This window comes from Loxodonta africana, chromosome 14 (genome assembly GCF_030014295.1).
Source record: "Loxodonta africana isolate mLoxAfr1 chromosome 14, mLoxAfr1.hap2, whole genome shotgun sequence".
Taxonomy (NCBI): Eukaryota; Metazoa; Chordata; class Mammalia; order Proboscidea; family Elephantidae; genus Loxodonta; species Loxodonta africana.
The window spans coordinates 21,849,397-21,871,489 of record NC_087355.1 but is presented as its reverse complement, the minus strand read 5'-3'; the positions used below and the strand labels follow the sequence as shown (position 1 = coordinate 21,871,489).

Genomic DNA, 22,093 nt, shown 5'->3' with positions numbered 1-22,093 from the left:
AAAAAATTGCTCCAGAAAAAAAAAAAAAAGATTGTCTTAAAATATGTCATATTTAATACTGCAACTTATAGTTCATTGTTTTATATATGATCAAAATAACTATTTCAGTGTAAACTGAAGCTTCTAGTTAAATGTGTTGTATATAAATATGTAGGTGATTTGTTGTTTTCAAATGGCAATAAGGGTTAAAAGAAAGTGATTTGCAGAAAAAGATACAAGAGTTTCCTGGCTTGGGTATTTTTCCATGCTCTGGCAATAAGTTTACGATAAAAAGAATGATTTTTATGAGAACGTGATTATTTACAGGAAGACTAGAGTTGGTGTCACTATGAAAAATTCTTCTTTAGTAGAGACTCTCAGCAGGAATAATAGATCTAAAAGAAAGGCAACCAGAGTTACAAAGAACCCTGACTGTTGCCAGTGACAAATCATGTTTGCAAAAATGACGAGGAAACCCACTAAAAGTTGAGACGTCACTTCGGCAGTAAACCAGAGGTTTATTCCTGGGAGTAGTTCTGCCTTGAGGATGACGTCTATGTTAGATAGGTACTGGCTTTTTTTGTTTTTTGGTTTTTTTTGATGTCTGAATAAAAATTATTTTGTGCCTTTAATATTTTATTTCAGGCTATGTAGTTGGGTATAAGCCTTTTGTAAGGAGCCCTGGTGCTGCAGTTTGCCAAGCACTTGGCTGCTAACTGAAAGGTTGGCGGTTTAAACCTACCCCGTGGCTCCACAGGAGAAGAACCTGGCAATCTGCTTCTGTGAAGATTGCAGCCGGGAAAACTCCATGGGGCAGTTCTGCTCTGTCACATGGGTCACTGTGAGTTGAAATCGAGTCACTGGCAGCCAACAACAAGACTTTGGTGTATATTATCATGTTATGGGAATACAGGATTCACTGAGATACCTCGTGCTACTGCACAAAACATAAACCATAAAGGATGGATTCTGTAGTACTAGATATTAATTTTCTAGTACTGTTTTAAAAAATACTAAAGGAAAATTCCAAATATTGGTATCATTGGATCAGATGTAATATATGACATAATTATCAATTAAATTCATCTGTTACATTACAGACACAACCTTGAACAATTTTAAATAAATCCATTTTGTTTTAAAGCTTGTTTTTTATTTTTTCTGGCTTTCATTAGTAAAACTTCATTTTCCTTACCCAAAGGTAGAGAGAATGAATAAAAACATATATATGGAGAGGGGCAGGGGAAAAAAGACGCTAACGAGATGGATTGACAGACTGACTGCAACAATGGACTCACACATAGCAACAATTGCAAGGATGGCATGGGACCAGATGGTGTTTCGTTCTGTTGTGCATGAGGTTGCTATGGATCGGAACCGACTCGATAGCATCTAATAACAACAACGTATTTAATATAATCATGTGGTAAAGAAGGTATTTACGGCAAGAAACAAGGAACTCTAAGCAGAGCAAATCTTATATATCATATTTCTTAACACTGTACTCTCTAAGAACAAACTATCTTCGTATAATTACATTGAAATTCTGTGACATGCCAATAATAGTTTATTTTTGAATTTCTATATTTTAAAAGGAATTAATATTATAAGACAATGAGATTAAAATGTTTAGGAAACCTTGTTTTAATTGTCTGTCTAGTTATTAGTTTGGGAGCCCTGGAATATTTTATTTAATGGTCTCGAATATTTACCCTAACTTCATACGTATACCAGCATATAGCTTCAGCACTTCAGTGTATCTGTTTTCTCAACATACCATCTACAAGTGCTTTCAGTAAAAATTGTATTCTGTAAATATTTTATGAATAGTAGTATAAACCGAATCACATTGAATCTGATTACCTTTGTTGAATCGGCTGTAATTCAGCCCCAGAGTAGTATAGGCATCTAGATCTTCTAGCAAGTGCGCACATAATTCTAGTGATATCTCTCACTTAGATAATCTCCAAGGGGTATTGTAACATTAAAAATATCAAACCATTTTTTCCGTAAGAGACAAAAATTAAAAGCAGTGTGTGCCTCCACAAGTTTCATTTCAATACCAACTCTTAAAAATAGAGAATGTTAGAATTTCTCTTTTCAATTGCTGAGATTTGAAATTGTTTCCTTATCCCGTTGACTTCTATAGTTTTGTCACCCTATCCCCATCCAAGCAGGTATGATATTTAATTATTGACTTAAAATATGTTTTTGGTATGAATGGTGTGCTGTGTAGGTAGTTTAGAGTGGGGATTTAAGGATAAATTTGTCCTGGTATGTTTTAATTTTTTAACTTGCACTTCCCAAAATTGTCAAACAGAATGAGGTCAATTTCAAACACTCCTTTTGTTCTTCATATCCTGTGTCTCAGCCACAGGTAATCTGTACCCTTTTCTTCTTCCAGGAAGCATTGTGGTGGGAACACAAGGGAAATGTGAGGGTCACCAAGTGCACACCAGACAGGGATGACAGGTCCTGCCAGTGCGAGGCTGTGAACCACCCACCCTCCCTTTTCACACGGAGGGTCCCGCAGGCTCAGGGATGTCCCGGTGATGCCAGAGCACTGCGCAGCAGCCCTTCGGCACCTTAGGCCATCTATTTCAGTTGCAGTGAGGGCTTGGATGCATCTTTACAAAATGCAGACTCATATCATTCCGTGTCACTAAGTGTAAATACACAGTACGTTGATTGGACAGTCTTCTTTTTATGGAAAGAAATATGCAAGTAAAAACCTGGCTTCTGCAAATTTACTAATTCACGAGCAGAGGTTCTTAACAACAGAGAGAGGACTTGACATGCCAAAACTAATTGTCAGTTAATTAAAAGCAGGGCTCTTCAGTGCTTTCCCATCAATTGCTTCTTCCCTGACCACCTTTTTCCCTCCTTGCTGTTAGTTCCTTCCGAGTTAGCCCCAGATTCGTGGTGGAACAAAACACTGCCCATTCCTGCATTATCCCCGTGATCTGTTGTAGATTGGCCCATCGTGATCCATAGGCTTCTCGCTGGCTGATTGTTGGAAGTAGATCACCAGGCCTTCTTCCTATTTTCCCACTAGGACTTCTGAATCATAGAGAAGCACTAGGAATGGCCCTTTTGGTCTTATTTTTCAAAAGAAGTTATAAAATATTAAGGGAGTCAGAAATTATTTCCAAAAGCCACTGTGGAAACCACTCCCTTAAAAGCCCTGTCACTCAAACACTGGTCACCCTGTAATGCCAACTATACTAAGATTTTCTGTAAGATGAAGAGGGTAATGTGGGTAGGTCCATAAGAGAGTATGTGTCTTGTTTATTTATTTATTTATTTTAAGTAATGCATATCACTTGTCAAAGCTTTCAGTAATTTGTATTAATATACTGGAAATATCCCTGTAGTCTGTAATTATTTTCATGTTTCTAAATAAGAGGAATACTTTAATGACCTGTAGATGTCAAAGGTATCTAGCGATATCTCTCTTGGTCAATGGGGAGGTTAGAACGGTGGACATAATTGCCTAATGACAGACACGAGAGGACAGAGGACAAAGATCACTTCCCCTGCCTGGGCCAACTCCAGCAGTCTCAATAGGCCCACTGATGTAAAGACACGATGAAAATAGCCAGTTCTCAAGTGACTCTTTTTCTTTTCCATTTTTTCACTTTGTAAAGGAGGGTATTGAAACAATTAGTTGGCAGTATGGTGTTAGTTTTCTCATGGTAAATTTGGAAAATGGAGCAAAGATAGCCTCGGTCAGCAAAAACTGTGCTTGTGTAAGTCAGCCTCTCCAAAAACACGTTTGAAACATTTTCAGATTGTTCCCTTTCATAACATGCAAACTTTCACAGAGTCTTCTTAGAGTCTGTTTACCCAGAGACTTCAGATTTACTACGAGTTTGTGTTTTTAGTTTCATGTTCAGAGTTTTAAGGCACCAATGTGCTGGCTATTACGTCACTGTACTTGGCACAGATAATAGAACTCATTGCAGCTGTCTTAATTCTTTTTATTAATTTTCCTCCACTAACTTGAATAGTATGGTGTATTTTTACATAATTATGGTACAACTGAAAGGCTTGGGGGGAAAGTACAACCATTACGGTATCAAAGCAGAATAAATATTTGCAGAAAAATTCTGCCATCACTTAATATTTTGCATATGAGCCCCTGTACAAAATCTGAGTTATTCTTGGGGCTTGGTCCAAAAAAGCATGTCTGTGGCCCAGCCCTGGAAGGCCAGCGATGATGATGGATCAGAAAAAGGTCAGCTTGAGTCACAGTGCCAAGAATAATGACAGAAGGGACCAAAAAGGCAGAATAACACTGCAGCCAGCATTCTAAATGGGAGTGTATGTTTGCCCATGGCTGGGAGATTGCACCCCATGGGGCTTGCTTCATCCTCCTTACACCCAAACTGGTATTCAACGGTTTCATGTCTTGGCAGTTTTTCTCCAACCAGTCGTGTGAGCATTTTATAGTCCAGCACCGTGAGCAGCTAGATGTCTGTGAGCTGAGGGCTAGTAGTAACCAAAGCTTGCTAGTTTTATTTATCTTCCTCCTCTGGGAAGCACAGGCCATGTAACATAAAGGGAAGCCAAGTGAGGGTAAACTCTGGCTGTTTGGTTTGAGGTATTTATCTGAAAGGTGGTTGTAGTAGGCTGTCGTGTTAGAGCACCTGTGGGCTCAATGCTGCACCTCTAATCATTGCCACCTGCCCTAGTTCAGCTCCCTCACGACCATGGCTCTGGCCTAGTCCATGTTCCTGGGCTTCAAGCCTCCTAAGGACCCTCTGTGTCAGTCACATGCTCAAGCCTGCGTCCTCACCACCTCCAGTTGGGCTCTGGACCCTCCACCCACCCCTGGCTAGGACCCGATGACCACAGTGGCTCTCCTTCCAGGATGTTTGACCTCTCTGAGCTGCCAGTAGTCATGTAAAGGTCTGGTAATCAGATGCAGGGTTGTGGCTTATACTGGAGGGTGGAGGACTCACATCAAAGCTGAGGGCTGGGGCAGGAAGCCATGGTCACAAACGCTGAATACAGATAGGAGTGGGGCAGACGAAGGGGAGACAACATGCCAGGGCTAGAGCCCACTAAGCTCCAAACAGTGGACGATCCTCAAAGGACCTACATCATGACTAGCACGCAGAGTGAGCTGTTGTATATGGTGTGGAATTGAAGAGACAGTCAATCAGGAGTCAGAAGACTTGGGTGTCTCAGCACTTACCCTGCACAGGGTTTCTAACTTTGTAGAACCTTAGTTTGTCTTATCTGTAAAAGATTGTAACGTTAAATGCTATTTCATTCTCACCGTAAGTAGATAACACTAATTCAGCTTAGCAAGAGGTGGGAGTCTGTGTGAGCGAGAGAAACGGCGTGCCTGCTTCTGTGGAAGCTCCCCAGAAGTGTAAGAAATCATCTTACTTACACAGGAGTAGTTTACAGTTGCTTTGGGCAAAGGAGGGATATACGGTACTGTATAAGGGATACAAAGGATCAGTACACAACCCTTTGCTAAGCAAGTGTCAAAAGGTGGTGCATCCCTGGTAATTTGCTGCTGTTGTTGTTCTTGTGATCTGCCCTTGAATCAGCCCCCCAACTCATGGTGACCCCAGGCACAGAAGAATGAAACTGATGATCAGACCATTGGGCCCCACTGAAGCCCATAGCAACACAGGAGCCTCCACTGACAGACAGATGGTGGCTGAGGTGTATTGGCCAGAAATCTAAACCCAGGTCTCCTGCATGGAAGACCCAGTCACCGTTAGTTCTGACTCATGGTGATCCCATATGGGTCAGAGTAGAACCATGCTCCATAGACTTTTCATTGACTAATTTTTTCTAAGTAGATCACACCGGGCCTTTCTATCAAGGCACGTCTGGGCGGACTCAAACTGCCAGTCTTTCAGCTGTCAGCTGAGCATGTTCACCGTTGGCACCACCCAGGGCTGACTCCTGCTGCTTTAGGACTTTTCAAAAGTGAGGGACTACCTTCAGAATGGTAACAGTGGGGGCAGGTGCGTTAGCAATATGTAAGTTTGGTCATTAATTGTAAGACTTTCCATAGTGCGAGCCCAGACTCTTCCCTTGAGTCTATTTGTGCTATGCGAATATGTGTAAGAATTGGTTAAATGTAAATATTATAATTATATATTCCTTCACTCTTGACTTGTTACAAGCCTTTTTGCAAAAATGTTGCCGATGTTGACGTCCTTTTGCAAAGACATTAACAAAAAATAACTCTTTTCCTACTTCTCGGTCACCTTCCAGCTTCTCTACCAGTTCTCCCATGCCAGTTCCAGACTGCATCATGAGTTTGGGAGGTGACAGAAATGGATCTTCAAAAGGCTTTTGGGGCATGCTCGCTGACTCCACTGTGTTCCTTTGTGTCTCTAAATTGCTGGGTATTTCCAGTCACTGCCCACTCCCCCTTCCTCTCCCTGCCTCAGAAAGAAAAAGAAAATTCTAAGGTAGAGTCCAGGGTTGGCAACTCAGAGCCAAAAGCCATTTTGTTCCTGTTCCCACTGCTCAGTGATTATGAACCCTCTCTAGCAATCTCCAGTTGATCTGTTTGTTTGTTTGATTGTTCTAATCACATTTCATCACAAAAGAGAGAAGGATAAACAGTGGGCTGTGCTGCCTCTCCCAGACCTAGCAAAATATAATTTCAGTTCTTTCTTCAGACCTCTGCAACCTGCTTGTACCAAATAAATTTCGGCCATTCAGCAAGAAGAAGGTAGAGCTCATTTGGATTCCAGCTCTGTGGCATTTTACCACAATTGCAGTTAATTTATCAAATGTATATTTAGCTCATGAACTTCTGTCTTTCCAGATAAACTTTAAGTGTCTTGAGTGCATGGCAAATAACTTGACCACTAGCTTCCCTGGCAAGAGCAGTTCCTTGCTGTGACACAATGGTCCTAGACTCTCCACCTTGCTTCCCCCTCCTGCCCCATCCTCCATCACACCAGCATCCTTCTGCCTCAGGGCCTTTGAACCTGCCCTTTTCTTTGCCACGTGGCATTTTGTATCCTCCCTGTCTCCAACATGCTTTATTTTCTCTCCTGAGCACTTATCACTAACATACCTTCTATTTTACATATTTTCTTGTTTGTGTGTCTTCCCCTCTAGAATGTTAGATCCAAGATGGTAAGGTTTTTTGTCTGTGGTATTAAACACTGCGCCTAGAACATTTGTTTTTAGTTGTTGTTGAGTCAGCTCTAACTCACTCATGATGACCTTATAAATAACAATAAAATATTGCCCAGTCCTGCACCATCTTCATGATTGTTGATATGTTCGAGTGCCTTCCAACCGGGGAGGGCTCATCTTCCAGCACTATATCAGACAGTATTCTATTGTGTCCCTAAGGTTCTTATTGACTAATTTTCAGAAGTAGATCATCAGGTCTTTTTTCCTAGTCTTCGTCTGGAAGTTCTGCTATAACTTGCTCACCGTGGGTGACCCTGCTGGTTTTGAAGTACTGGTGGTTTAGCTTCTAGCATCACAGCAACACACTAGCCACCAAGTACGACTAACAAACAGATGGGTGGTGGGCTAAGAACACACTAGCCCCTTAATAAGTAGCCCAATATATAAATGAATAAATGGCCAGCTTTCTAAGCAGAGGCACCAGCTAGCCAGCTGAGTATGAGTGCAAAATCTATTAGGCATCCTTGGAACCGCTACCTTTGCCCCCAGTGCGACCTCAGGCAGGACACCCAAACATGGTAGAGATCACTTGGGTATCTGGAGCCCCAGTAGGACAGATTACTGCATAAAATGCGCTAAGGTGGCTCAACTGTTTATGGCCCCTAGAAGCATGAATGTTGTCTCAAAACTTGGATTCAGTAATGATTGCAACTTCTCAAAAGCCCGATCACATCCATTTTGGATGTTTATATTAAAAGCACATCGTCAGCACGTTCAGTCTGTTTTGGGAATAAAAACTTGTTTTCTCACGGAACTCTCTATGTCCCGCAGTCTGTGTGTTAAGCACCAAATTGGGGATTTTAGGAATATATTTTGTCACCTCGGGAGATATTAAGCTTCCATTCTTCTGTGTCTATAGATTCTTTCCATGGGGTTTTAAACTTGGTTACCGTTGTTGTTTTAATGTGGGACTGGAGCCGCTTCTGCTTTAAAGCCAAGACCTCTTAAATCAGGCCCAGTTATCTGATTTTCTGGTCTTAGAGCAAATTTGAAAATTCAAAACCAGCCAAGACCAGAAAGCATAAATAAAAACCTAAAATCAGGCTCTTAAGACAGCAAACAAAGAGCTAGATGGCTTCTGAAAAGTGAGAGAAGGGGTGTTCACCCCTAGGAACCCTGAATTTCAGGGTATCTGAATGAAGGTCACTGTAGTTTCTAATTTCAGAATGAATACACACAGAGCAAGTTAACACATTACTTGTCTCTGCCGTGAAATGATATTTTATATCTTTAGTATCTGCCATTCTTTTAGGAATGAAAATTTATAACAGGTAAGCATGGAGATAGTAATATTATAGTTTCTTATTAAAATTTTTAAATTTAAAATTAAAAAGCCCTATTTCCCAAGGCATTTGTACTATTATTTGAAGCTCATACAAAGGCTTACAGTTAATGAAATCTTAGTGTGTATTTTATATACTTGAAGTTTGTGTCATATAGTATTTTTCTATTGTTCGTTCAACTCCATGAACACAGTTTACGTAGACATTTTAATGATATTTTGTTTGTTCCTGAAGGTACTAGTTTGGCTCTTTAAAAAATGGTCTTGATTTTTTTTAATCTGGTCTCATTAAAAGAGTTCTAGAATTTTTTTTTTTTTTTCTGACAAAGAATGAGGGTTTCCTTGCTAGTCACCACAGCAAACTTTAATGAAATCGCTGTGAAATGAGTTTGGTATCTGCAGGTAAAAGCTTGAAGGTATTGACACTTAATTAGAGCTAACCAAGATCTTGAACAATACTTCAAATGAGGGACTCTGCCTGGGAACAAAAAGTCTTAAATGAAGCTAGCAGGAGAAAGCAAATACAGGATGTCAAAGAACAATAGCAGTAATGGAGTCATTACCAGTCATTAGGAGATAACCGACTTCCCCATCGATAATGGAGATTTACAGCTAAATTAGGTTAAGAAAAGCATCTTAACACCCTGCTTTTTCCAAAGAATTCTTCGCACACCAAGAGTTAACCATGTAATTTTAGGTCAGCTTTGATTCCTAGAGTTAAATTCTCATTAACATATCTTTTCCTCTTCAAGTTCCTCTACTCCTTCCATCTCTCTGTTCCTTCTCCCTAGACAGAAATTTCTCCATCTTGACACCATGGCTTTTTTTTTTAATTCTGTACACTAATCAAGCAACCCTTAAAAAACTGGCAGTTTACCAACTTAAAAATGGTATTTCAGTTTAGATACAGGGCATTTCTACTCACGGTTTCATAACTCTTTAAAATTAGAAGAGATGGTTGAAAACACAAGCGGCCATCAGCCCATCTTCTGAAGTAAGATTAAATTAATGACTGAGAAGTTCCCAACAATGTTTTCAAATAATGACCTGTTTTTAAAATGTTAAATTCACAGTCGGCATGTGAGGGCTCCTAGACTTGGTTTTCCTTTTTTCTTATCTGAGGTTATGGACCTCAGGAGAGGAGGAGAGGGTTACAAGGTCAAAGTCTTTTCCTTCTTGGAACTTGCTGCTTGCTGGGAGAGGGTTGGCTGGAAAGTAGATGCTTTAGAAAAGAGGTTGGGGGTCACGATTTTAATTCTGTTAAGGAAGGAACAGCTGGTTTGAGTTTCTTTCCACTTCTATCTCCTGCTCCCTTCTCACAAATCCATGGAGAGAAAAGAATTTGTTCAGGAGGAACCGGCAACATAAAAACATACGTTCTATTACTGTCGTGTTTTAACATGTCATCTTTGTTACCAAGTTAAGTGTTAGGTAGTATAAGGATCGACTAGATTTTATAAAATTAACTATACCCGAAACTTGACCAGGAATTTTGTCAGAAGAACCTTTTAATATACAAGGTGCTTAGAATTTTTTTTTTTAACTAAAACGTTACAGGAAATAAATACAATATAATAAAAATGTCTGGGGTGTTTGGAGCCTGACTGCAAAGAGAGGAACAATGACTGAAATACTACAGCATGCCAAGTGGAGTTCCTTGTTCTTGTACTGGAGACCTTGCCTATCTCCAAGTTAGCATGCTTTCATTCATTCAGCAAATATTTATTGAGTGCCTACTCCTCCCACAACTCTGCTGGAGGCTGAAGATACAGCTGGGAGTAAGGTGTATGAGGGCTTATGTACACAAACAGGTGCATAAATGTTAACTCTTTCCAATAGGGCCTTACCCTGACATTAGGACCTCCTGTCTAAACAGTTTCCACTCTGGTTAGGATTTAAAATTCAAGTCTGTTCAATGTAACAATATTGTACAGTAAGCTGATAAATCTAATGATTTAATATGAATATGTAGTAATAGCAAAACAGGCATTAACGTTAAAAAAGACAGCACAGTTTGCTTATTTTTATTTAAGTTTTGGGGTCTTCCATTCTTTTTTCCTCAGAGAGAGAGTGAGCAAGCAAGTGTGTGAGAGAGAGAATATAAAACTCACATCTCTCAAATAAATGGCAAACCAGTAACAGATTTTTTGTCTGGGCTCCTCAGCGCGCTGGCCTCAGGCTGTGTTGGTGTGTGGCTCAACGGCAATCAGAGGTCATAATTTCATTGGCAGTTAGCATCAGGTTTAATTTTTCTAGCATGTTACATTTACCCAAATGTCTGGTTTCAGTTATGCCTCGGCATTGACTGAATCAGCTTTGAGCAGCATGGTGTCTTAAGGTACCTGAGGTTTATGGAACACACATGCTAATTGTTTTCAATCACTTTCCTTTCTAAACACAAAAATGTGTTATTTGAATGCCGAATAACAGTAGTTGTTGATAACATTGCTTATTTCTTACATTAAAGAAGAATTTTGTATTTATGACGGTAAAAAGTGTCGATTTAACAAGACTGCTGCCTACTGATGGGCAGAGTTGAAAAATATTCCAATTAAAGTTGTTTTCGTTTAAGTAGCTGTGTGTGGTTGCTTTTTTTTTTTTTAAGTAGCCGTGTGTGGTTTAAAAAAAAATTTTTTTTTTTTTTTTTAGTAACACGTATCATGTTTTTTATTCCATTTTAGGAATGTGACCAAGTTCATATAGACGACGTCTCTTCAGATGATAACGGACAAGACCTAAGGTGAGCCACGTTGCCCCCCATTTGATAGTCTAAATGCTAAACCCATTAATACAAACTTTCTGTTTGGTTAACTTTGGGCTTTTCTTGCATCTAAATAGCACATATAACTTTGGAACAGATGGCTTTCCTGCTGCAGCAACCAGTGCTAATTTATGCTTAGCAACTGGTGTGCGGGGTGGTGTGGACTGGATGAGGAAGTTGGCCTTCCGCTACAGACGAGTAAAAGAGATCTACAACACCTACAAAAACAATGTTGGAGGCAAGTGACTATCACCGCTACCTTAGTGGGCTAGTCAAGACAGTCTAGAGAAGAGTCGAAAAGGACCACACACTTTTGCTCCACACTTGATTAGATATAACAGCTTTTCTAGAGCATTGCATCTAACAGTAATTGTCCTGCTATGATTTAGTGACAGAAGTATCGGAGAGCCAGTTGGCCCTGGCTAGTCTAGACGGGCCTTGCCTTTATTACTTAACAGTAATAAGTGACCTTGAGCAAGTTTCTTAACCTCTCTGACATTCAATTATCCTAAAAATGAAGTGGGATTAACAACCCTTGCCTCATTCATGAGATGGGTTATAAAGATCCTTCTACTGGAGGTGGTTGAATTAGTTAGGACTCTTGACTGTAATTGAAAATGGATTTTTCATAAAAGGGAATTATTGACTTAACAATGAAAAGTTCAGGTGTGGCCTTGTTTTGGGGGGCAGGGTGTTTGTTGCTTTCAGACACGGCTAAATCCATATGCTCAAACGATACCACCGGTAGTAATCTCTTGCCTATGCTTCCTTTGGGTCAGAGTCAGTGTAGGTCATATCCTCCCAAAATGTGACAGAGATTACCAACAGTAGCTTCAGGTTTATGGTCTATGAGTTTAGCAACATGCTACAATTTGTTGCTGTCCAGTTGATTCTGATTCATAGTAACCCTATGGAACAGAGAAGAACTGCTCCCACAGGGTTTCCAAAAGTGTAAATCTTTATGGAAGCAGACTGCCACATCTTTCTCCCACGGAGCAGCTGGTGGGTTCAAACCTCCGACCTTTCGGTTAGCAGCAAAATGCTTAACTAGTGCGCCACTGGGGCTCCTTTTAGCAATGTAGGTGAGGAAATAAAGAATATCTTTCCCAATACATTCAGCAAAAGTTCCAAGATGACTTTCATTGACCAAACAAGGTCAAATGCCTACCCTGGGAATGGGGGCGGGGGAAGATCTGGTTGGCTCTGCCCAAACTACATGGTCTGCAGAAATTGGGAAGAATAAGCTGCCCGCAGAGAAGAGATGAGTTTATAACCAAAAGAGAGTATACTAGGAATGCAAAAACTGATAGATGCTCTCTACAGTACTAAATAGTCTCTGGGTGGTAAAATGGTTAACGTGCTTGGCTGCTAACCATAAGGTTGGAGGTTTGAGTCCACCCAGAAGCACCTTGGAAGAAAGGCATGATGACCTACTTCCAAAAAATCAGCCGCTGAAAACCCGATGGAGCACAGTTACTCTGACACACATGGGATCACTGTGAGCCAAAGTTAAGTGACTCGATGGCAACTGTTTTTTGTTTTTTGGTTTTTTTGGCCGTAATAAATATTTGTTAAAAGAATGGAAAATAACTCTGCATACTTTGAAGCTTAAGGGTGTCATTAGCAGTAGTAGTAAATGTGTATTATTTATAAAGTCAAAGGGACATGTTGAATAGGAAGGAATTCACCAAATTCTTTTAAATCCACAGGTCTACTGGGCCCCGCCAAAAGAGAAGCCTGGTTGCAGTTGAGGGCAGAGATTGAAGCCCTGACGGACTCTTGGTTGACGCTGGCCTTGAAGGCACTCACGCTCATCCACTCCCGGTGAGGCTTCCCAAAGGTACTCAGCACGCCCGTGCTGGAAAGCGGGCTTGCTCATGCTCTTTCCTTTTGGAGATTTATTTTTCAACAGTCTTTTCTTTTTTCTTTCTGTTCTCATAGGACAAACTGTGTGAATATTTTAGTAACAACTACTCAGCTCATCCCAGCGTTGGCGAAAGTTCTGCTATATGGATTAGGAATTGTATTTCCAATAGAAAATATTTACAGTGCAACTAAAATAGGTGAGCTTTTTTTTTTTTTTTTTTTTTTAAATCAACTCTACTCCTTTGGCCTAGTAAAAAATGAAAGTCAGTAAAGAGACTTTTTTTTCTTAATGCTAATCAAACTAGAAGAATAATTTAACCAATTTATTTTCAAAATTGACTTTCAACATCAATAGAAATACAATGCATAATCTATGTGGTTCCAAGTTGTTTTATCCTAAAGTTTTACTTTACTGGTTAATAGTAAGACCTGTGTATTTAAGCTGCAGTCCACTTAGCATCAATTTTGAATTATTTTTATTGCTTTAAGAGTATTAACCAAAATGTATCTTATTTTGTAAGCTAAAACAAGCAGCAGGCTAGAGCTACACAAAACAGAAACAAAACAACTCTAATAGCCACTTTATTATTACTGGAACTGTTTTTCTGTTGTTGCTTAATTAACATGTATAAACAATTAAGCTCCCATTTTGTTATAAGTATAAAAAAAATGTAGCTCCTTGTAAGATGGAAACATAATAGGGGAAAAAAGACTAGTACAAAGTTTAGTTAGACTTATAAACCCAGACAGAACAAACTCAGAACTAAGTGTGGTGTTGTAGAGTCCTTTGAGGGTCAAGAAACCAGTTAACCAATTGCTGTTGAGTAGATTTCCAACTCATAGTGACCCCATGTGTGTCAGAGTAGAACTGTGCTCCATAGGATTTTCAATGGCTGATTTTTCAGAAGTAGATTGCCAGGCCTTTCTTTCAAGGTACCTTTGGGTGGAGTTGAACCTCTAACATCTTGGTTAGCAATTAAGACCTTTCACCATTTATATACCACGCAGGGACTCTGTGAGAGTCAAGAAGTGGTGTTTAAATGAACCAGGGAAGGATTCAGGCTTTCATGTCAGTAAGAGGAGGGAACCAATGAAGGCTTTTGAGCAGGGGGTGTTATTTAAAGGTAGTTACGTTTTAGGAAGATTTATTGGGCCATACGATAACGGGCTTGGTTTTTTTGGTTTCTAGTAAATGTTGCTGAGTTATGGAAAGGCACAGGGAGAAGTGCCAGCGTTTGAGCAATTGTATCAGTCTCCATGTGCAGTATGTGAGCCTGAATTAGAACCGTAAGAGTGGGGAGATTTTTCTTTGAAAAATCTCCAAGTATTTATTGATTGTATAATCCTTCTCTCTTTGTTGAATAACATTTAAATTTTTACCAGCTAAGATAGACTTGATAAATAAAATCACATTCCTGAGCAGTGGTCTATGTCAGTGCTTCTCAAACTATAGTTGACATAAAAATCCCCTGAGGGTCTTGTAAAAATACAGATTCTGATTTAGAAGTCTGGGGTGGGACCTGAGATTCTGCATTTCTAAGCCTACAGGTGATGCTGATGAGGCTGAAACCCAGACCACACTTTGATTTACAAGGCTGAATCAGCCTTTGAGCCTGACACAAAATGGGTAAGTCAGTCAGCTCAGTGGTTTTCAACCTTGGCTACACATTAGAATCCCTGGTGAGCTTGGAAAAAACAAAAACCCTGAGCTTGGGTTCCACCCCAAGAAGAACTGATATAGTTTGTCGGGTGTGCAGCATAGGCATTGGGTCTTAAAAGCTCCCCAGGTGATTCTGAATGATGCAGCCAAAGGTGAGGACCACTAGGTTATTTTAAAGAAAGGGTCATTGAAAATAGGTGTTTGATGTTTTGTGGATATTCACCTACTTAGTCACACATTCATTCTTTAGTTTTTGTAGTTATGTATATCTAGCTACAATGCACCTTAAATATGAGAATAAAGGCATGCCCTATGAATTAAGGTGAAAATATTTACTCTGAACCCTACAATGAAGCCCTTTCATTTAATAATCATTTGAGGGTCTGCCACGTACAGAGCCCCTGGAGATACAAAAATGAGTAAAGCACCAGGAAAAAAAAAAACCCAGTGCCGTCGAGTCGATTCCGACTCATAGCGACCCTATAGGACAGAGTAGAACTGCCCCATAGAGTTTCCAAGGAGAGCCTGGCGGACTCAAACTGTCAGCCCTTTGGTTAGCAGCCGTAGCACTTAACCACTACGCCACCAGGGTTTCCAAAACTTAAAGGAAACACTAAGGTTCCACCAAGACTGGAACTTGGATTGCTGGATTCAGAGTCCAGAGTGCTCACCATCACACCACAGAACCACCAGGAGTAAAGCACAGATCCTATCAAGTTGTTCATTACACAGGGTGTGAATAAAGGTCTTAATGTAGAAAAGAAAGGATACAGAAAGGGGTGATTGAAGTCAAGTATTTGAGGCTCTATTATGGAAGGCACTTTGCAAGGAAGGAATAAAAAGAAAACTTGGCCCTTGTCTTTAAGGAATTCACTGTCTAGCAGGGAAAACAGATTTATAAATAACTATAATCTAGATTATAAAAAAAAAAAAGATTATTTTTTATAATCTAGTGAAATAACCAAACCCGTTGCCATTGAGTCGATTCTGACTCATAGTGACCCTATAGGACAGAGCAGAACTGCCCCATAGGGTTTCAAAGGAGCGCCTGGTGGATTTAAACAGCCAGCCTTTTGGTTAGCAGCTGTAGCTCTTAACTAGTATGCCACCAGGGTTTCCAGTATAATAAAGAAATATGTAAATGAGAATTTATCAGGACTAGATGTCCAGAGTTAGAAGCATTTTACATATTAAAGTCAATCTTCACAACCCTTCTATTTTACCAATGAGGGAACTAAAACATAGAGACTTAATCAAGTCAATAGCTAGTAAAGCTAAAAGTCAGGCTAGGTTTACCTGATCCCTAAGTCCAAATTCCTTTCATTTCTTACTACTAAATAAATGCTTGAATGTGCACATGAATGAGGTAGCCATCACTCTAACCCAGGGGGAGGTAGAAGGCAAGTGTCAGTGAAAGCTAAAGAAAGGACATTCGAGGTGGGTAAATAAGAGTTGACCAGGTAGCTGGACTAGTGTGGGCAAAGGCACAGAGAAATTAAAATGTTTCTTGCTGAGGGACCTATGAGTGGTCCTGGATGGCTAGTGTGCAGAGTTCATGAGAAACTGAAACTGCCAAGGTAGACTTGGGGCTAGTCATAAATGGCCTCATATGTTACACTAACAAAATGAACCTGATTTTATTGAACCCTGGGGAAGACGGGTGAGCGTCCTCATAGGTAGGGGGAAGGCTTTTTCTGTCTACTCAGCTACATCTAAAAGGGGAGGGAGGAGCAAAAGTAGGATCCTTGTAGATCTGACTCTCTATCTGGGCACACTTTTATGCTTCCTATACGTTTCTTTCAAAGTATTTACCAAACTGTGATTTAAAAAAAAAAAAAAAATTTTTTTTTATTTGTTCATAATCTGACTTCCCACTAGACTGTAATATCCTTGAGGATGGCGTGTGTCTGTCTTGCTCACCATTGTATCTACAGTGCCTAGCACATAGTAGGTGCTCAATGAATATCTGTTGAATGAAATGGAGGAATAAATTGATGTTTAATCTGAAGAAGGCCAACACAATTCAGTCAGTAGTGATACTGTTAACTGATTGGGATATTGGGCTTGATGGGTAGGCTAAGAGTTTGATCTTATAAATGTTGAGTTCGAAGAGCTTATGGGATATTTGCACAGCCCTCTCAAGCTAGAAATATGTATCTGGAGAATGAGAATGACTGATGGCTCCCAAGAAGGGTCAAGAACAGAATGCTGGAAAATACTTTTAAAAAGAAAGGTATATATGAAGTGGAGTCCCTGGGTGGTGCAAATGGTTAGCATGCTCGGCTGCTAACCTAAAGTTTGAAGGTTCAAGTCCACCCAGAGGTACCTTGGGAGAAAGGCCTGGTCATCTACGTCTGAAAAATCAGCCACTGAAAGCCCTCTAGAGCACAGTTCTACTCTGACACACATGGGGTTGCTATGAGTCAGAATCAACTTGATGGCAGCTGGTTACCAGTTTTACCAAATAGAATAGAATTCCTAGTAGCTTGTTATAACTAGAATTTTTATATATTTTCACGTTACATAAAAATAACATTTTAGTTTATATTCAGTCAGTTAATCCTATTTTTATCTGTGTTGATAAAGAGGAATTATATTGTATTTTGTAGACAGGATTCACAGTTAAAAGTTTATCAGTTTGTGAAAGGCACATATAGTATAAAAAGGGTTAGTGCTTAACTTTCCAGAGGGAAAAGCACCAGCTAGCACATTACATGTCATATGCATTGAACTTCAATCCCCAGTAATTTGAAAATAGTAGGGTAATAGGAAGTTACAATAACAACCCTGTAGGTATTCAGTATTTTTTTTTAATGGCCTTTTTGTTTATAATACTGGACTTTATTTTTTTCAGTACATAATAAAAATGAGAATTCAAATATGTACTGGTAGAAATGATCTCAAAATCAGTGGTAGAAACGTGTTTTATGATATTTTTAATAAGAAAAATAGAGATTGAAACCCCTTGTTATTGCTAATTTTTCCATCAAATGAGATATAATTTGGGGACCAGTGCAGAAAATCCTGGAACTTTCGATGTAGGCAGAATCCCCAAGCTGGAGGGGGAGATGACTGGTATATCATTTAGAACTCTGTGCTCTTCTAGACAAAATGGATTCATCAAAACGGAAGGTTCATATAAGATTCCTAAATAGCGTCTAAATATCAGTTTCGTTTTCTTAATCCTTGATTATGGAAAACGTCTACATGACTCAAAGTTCACAATGAAGCCTCTAAGCTAAAAAAAAAAAAAAAAAAATTTTTTTTTTTTTTTTTTTTTTTTTTTAAGCTAGGAGATGATAAATAGACAAAAACTTTTTTTTTTTTTTTGGTCCAACAGAGCTACACCTTTACATAACATAGAGTTTTACCTCCCTTTTTTCAGGAAAATGAAACTTTGCTAAAATACCTACACATTTCTCTGTAAGGAGGAAAAAACAGTTTCATGACATCTAAGTTTTGGGTTGTCCATTTTTGCAGTGAAAACTATACTTTGTATTTGTTTTGTAAAGTGATTTAATATTTCACAGTTTAGTGGGCAACTGAAAGGGCATTGAAATTGCATCTTTTGAATAAGGCTGGCCCAATTTCGTTCTGTCAGATGCAAACTAGAGATTTTAGTGCAAAATACAAATATAAAGCAGACATTTGTTTAAGCAAACAAGCAATTTGTTCATGTGTATATCTGATCCGTCTTTGAAAGACATGCAGCCCCAGCTCAGCCATTCCCATTTGAAAACTATAAACTGTCCCCATTGTCCATTAAAATGACCCTATTGGCAGCCCAGGACTTGGAACACCAGTTTCTTCTCTAGGAAGAAACAATGGCTGCATTAATCGCCAGGATGTGCCCACAGTGTAGCCAGCACGAGAGCCCAAACTAAGTCATGACATGGGAAAGATAATAGACAGATAAAGGTGCTCTGTTACCTGTATCCCGGTTTTCCTCTAGGGAAGTGTTTTACTGAACATTAGATGCCTGGGTAAGACAGGCATGATCTCTCAGTAGGACCCCAAACTACCTAACATTTCAGGGGCCGTTTTATGAGAACAGGGCAGGTGAACATATTAGGCTCTGGGGGTCTTTATTTGAATAGAATCCCAACCTGAAAACAGAGGGATAAATTCATTCCAGTTATTTTTCATCATTCTCAATAGTTTTTGGTGCAGGTATCAGTTTCAGAGTTTGATATAGTCGGATATTTTTAAAATCAAGCTAAAATACGTTGCTAGAGCCACACGCCTTTGTTTAGTCTCAGCTTACAGAGGGAAAAAGAAGGACAACTGCCAGTGAAACTCTTCTCCCAGCTGCTGGACTGTGATTGGCTGGATCCTATTATTTAATGATAAATGAGTTCTAGGGAAAAGAGTATTAGAATTGTCAATTTCCAAGGGACAAAAACCACTTGCTAATTTACTTTTTTTTTTTTTTTTTTAGTTTATCGTGCAATTCCACTTAGTACCCTAATGACCTACGAAAGCGTTCTTTTCCTACATTTGCCCAAGTGGGAGAGAGTTGAATCAGAAGCAGGCATTTTTTTATACCAACTTCCTGTGCTCTAGTATGGGATTACTCAAACTTACATTTATGATATTTTATAATTTATTTTTGTTCACTAGGAAAGGAAAGCTGTTTTGAGAGGATAATTCAGAGGTTTGGAAGGAAAGTGGTGTATGTCGTTATAGGAGATGGTGTGGAAGAAGAACAAGGAGCAAAAAAAGTAAGTGTTCCTGGATGGTGGATCCTGTAGCATTTAATTTTTCTTAGTTCTCAAAATTCTCTTTAGCTGGGTAAGCAAAACCAGTTGCATTTCTGTGAAACAGACTGTGACTGTGTGTGGAACTGTAGGCACTAGAAAAGGGCAGAGTAGAATTAGATAACTGTGAAGCGATCTTTTTGGATAGTGGAAGGCATAAGGTAAGGTGTTGTGGGGTGGTTAGTCTTCACAGAAAGTAGACTTGGGGAGAAGAAGGCTTAGCAACATAGCCCTCAGGATCATCTGTGTTGTAGTCATGCCAGCATGCCCCTTTTCCTGCAACGGTGGCAGATACTGCCAGGTGATTAAAACATTGGTACCTGAGCCTGGATACAGCTTAGGGACCTTTTCAGAACATCACTTGAGAGAGCTGGCTTGCAAAATGAAAACTGTTTGCAGTCCTAGAGTACGGTGCCTTGTTTTTGTGATGACATTAGTGTCTTGCCTCTCAGGACAATACTTGGGAAGAGGGGAAGGGAGTGGACCAGATAATAAGTCCCTTGACTCCTGGTTTTCCCAGCACACCTTCATTTTATCCTTCAGAATCCCTGCAAGTGTAATTCTATGTCATTTTCCTTAGCTAACAAAAGCTTTCTGTGACATCTCAATGCCTTAAAAAAAAAAAAAAAAAAGCTCCACATTCTTTAGCCTGTCAATCAAGGTCTCCACAATCTGGTCACACCCTACTTTTCCAATCTTTTTTGCTTCTACACCTTGTATTGCAGTCACATTCATCTGCTTACCATCCTTCACCGTGTCACTATCTTACTCATTTTCAAGATTCAGTTCATGTACCACCTTTACTATTTCCTCTGTTTTTAAGAGCACTCTTTTATACTTTAATTGGAGAAGCTGTACTGGTAAATAGTTTGGATTCTTGTGCCAGACAGCCTAGGTTCAATTGGCTTTGCCACTTAACCAGTTCGTGACTTTGAGTAAGCTATTTAACCCATCTATTTCTCTTTCTTATCTATAAAATGGAGATCGTAATAGCACCTAGATGATTGGGTATTTTAAAGTTTAGATTTAGTTAAGATTATGTAAAACCCATCAAACAAAGTTGGATACATATAAAAAAATCAATTTTTTTTTTATGCAACAAATGGTAGCTATTGTTATTAATGATTTGTGTATGTGCCTGTTTCAGTAATAAAATGTAAGCTCCAGGGAGCTAGGGATCTTACTTGGTTTGGTTTATTGTTTGAGACTTTGTTCTGAAATTTTTCTAACGTCCTAAATGACAGTCATACTTTGTTTCTTAAATTGAAGAGCATTAAATATTTTATGAGATTAACCAATAGAATGGTTCTTCTTTCTTCCCCGTACACTCACTCTTAGAAATCACCAGATATATATTTATAAAGGATATAACAATTCAGCTCTTCTGGAATGCCTTCTTATTCCAGTGTATACCCAAAAACCCACTGCCGTCGATTCCAACTCATAGCGACCCTATAGGACAGAGTAGAACTGCCCCATAGAGTTTCCAAGGAGCACCTGGCGGATTTGAACGGCCAACCTTTTGGTTAGCAGACGTAGCTCTTAACCACTATGACACCAGGGTTTCCTGCAATGTATACCAGTAATGGCAAATAAAGTCACCAGATCACAGATGCAAAATTGAACATTAAGCATGACACATGGTCAACTTTCTTATAGACTCTGAAGATGTCTTAATTTACGTTCAGTGTTTCTGAACTGAATAAAAGCACAGGTGCTGACCCTAATTCTGTCAATAATAGATGATGTCACTCACATCCATAATTACAGAATGTGCCAGGATCCAGCATGCCCTCACAAGCTGCCCAGATAGATATGGTCATTGCTGGTAGAATCCCACACACACTTCACGGCTAGTAGTGCTTGATGCTAAACAGCATTTGCCCATGAAGCACCAGTTCCGACGTTCTAATTTCATCAGTGGCCGACCACCATTGTCATTAGGCACATCCATCAACCCTTTGGCTGTCTTGCTAAAATTAAATCTTTTCCATGCTAAATGAGAATCATCAAAGCTCAACCCTGGAGAGTTAAAACGAATGTTTGGTGGGAATCCAGACACAAGTCTTCTTCCTGGGAAAGCCTCTGGATTCCCCAGGCCATTCCTACGTAGGATCTCCTAGTGGCCAGGGGAGCATGAAAGAGATTTGCACCTCTAAAAAGCGGCATTTCATGCCAGTGTGGCTCTGGGCCAAGGTGTGAATCTGCCCTCCTGGTGGTCTTTTCCTTCTGGTATTCACCATAAAGTTTAATTTCAGGGAAAGGTTGCCAAAATATGGTGTTCTTGCTTGTGGTAGCCAGGGGGATGCATATTAAAGCCATTGCTTGAAATGCAGGGAGCACAAATATAATCTTTGGACCCCATCAAGGTTCCTGAGGCTGGGTCTCTTCCTAAACTCTTCTGAGAAGTGTGTTTCTTAGAAGCTTGGCATTGGTGAATACAACATGGAAAAAAAATAGGAATTCTTGGTTTGATGCTAGAATTGAAAGTAGTAATAGGACAAAAGTATTGGCTCTCTTTGAGTAACAGTTAAAATTGTTTCACTGCTTATCTTTGGATATTTTATTCTCTTTATATATGGGACACATAAACACACATGCAC

The 22,093-nt window shown here is 39.5% G+C and overlaps 1 protein-coding gene across 16 annotated transcripts in view; it reads left to right on the top strand.

The window, feature by feature from the left end:
* EYA1 (EYA transcriptional coactivator and phosphatase 1) overlaps nt 1-22,093 on the top strand; it is a 439,803-nt gene that overhangs the window by 405,013 nt on the left and 12,697 nt on the right. For all 16 annotated transcript variants that reach the window (XM_064267819.1, XM_064267821.1, XM_064267820.1 and 13 more), the window contains 5 exons: nt 11,128-11,186; nt 11,285-11,445; nt 12,917-13,031; nt 13,149-13,270; nt 19,354-19,454. In XM_064267819.1, coding sequence (XP_064123889.1) covers nt 11,128-11,186; nt 11,285-11,445; nt 12,917-13,031; nt 13,149-13,270; nt 19,354-19,454 — 558 coding nt within the window. The remainder of the gene's footprint in view (nt 1-11,127; nt 11,187-11,284; nt 11,446-12,916; nt 13,032-13,148; nt 13,271-19,353; nt 19,455-22,093) is intronic.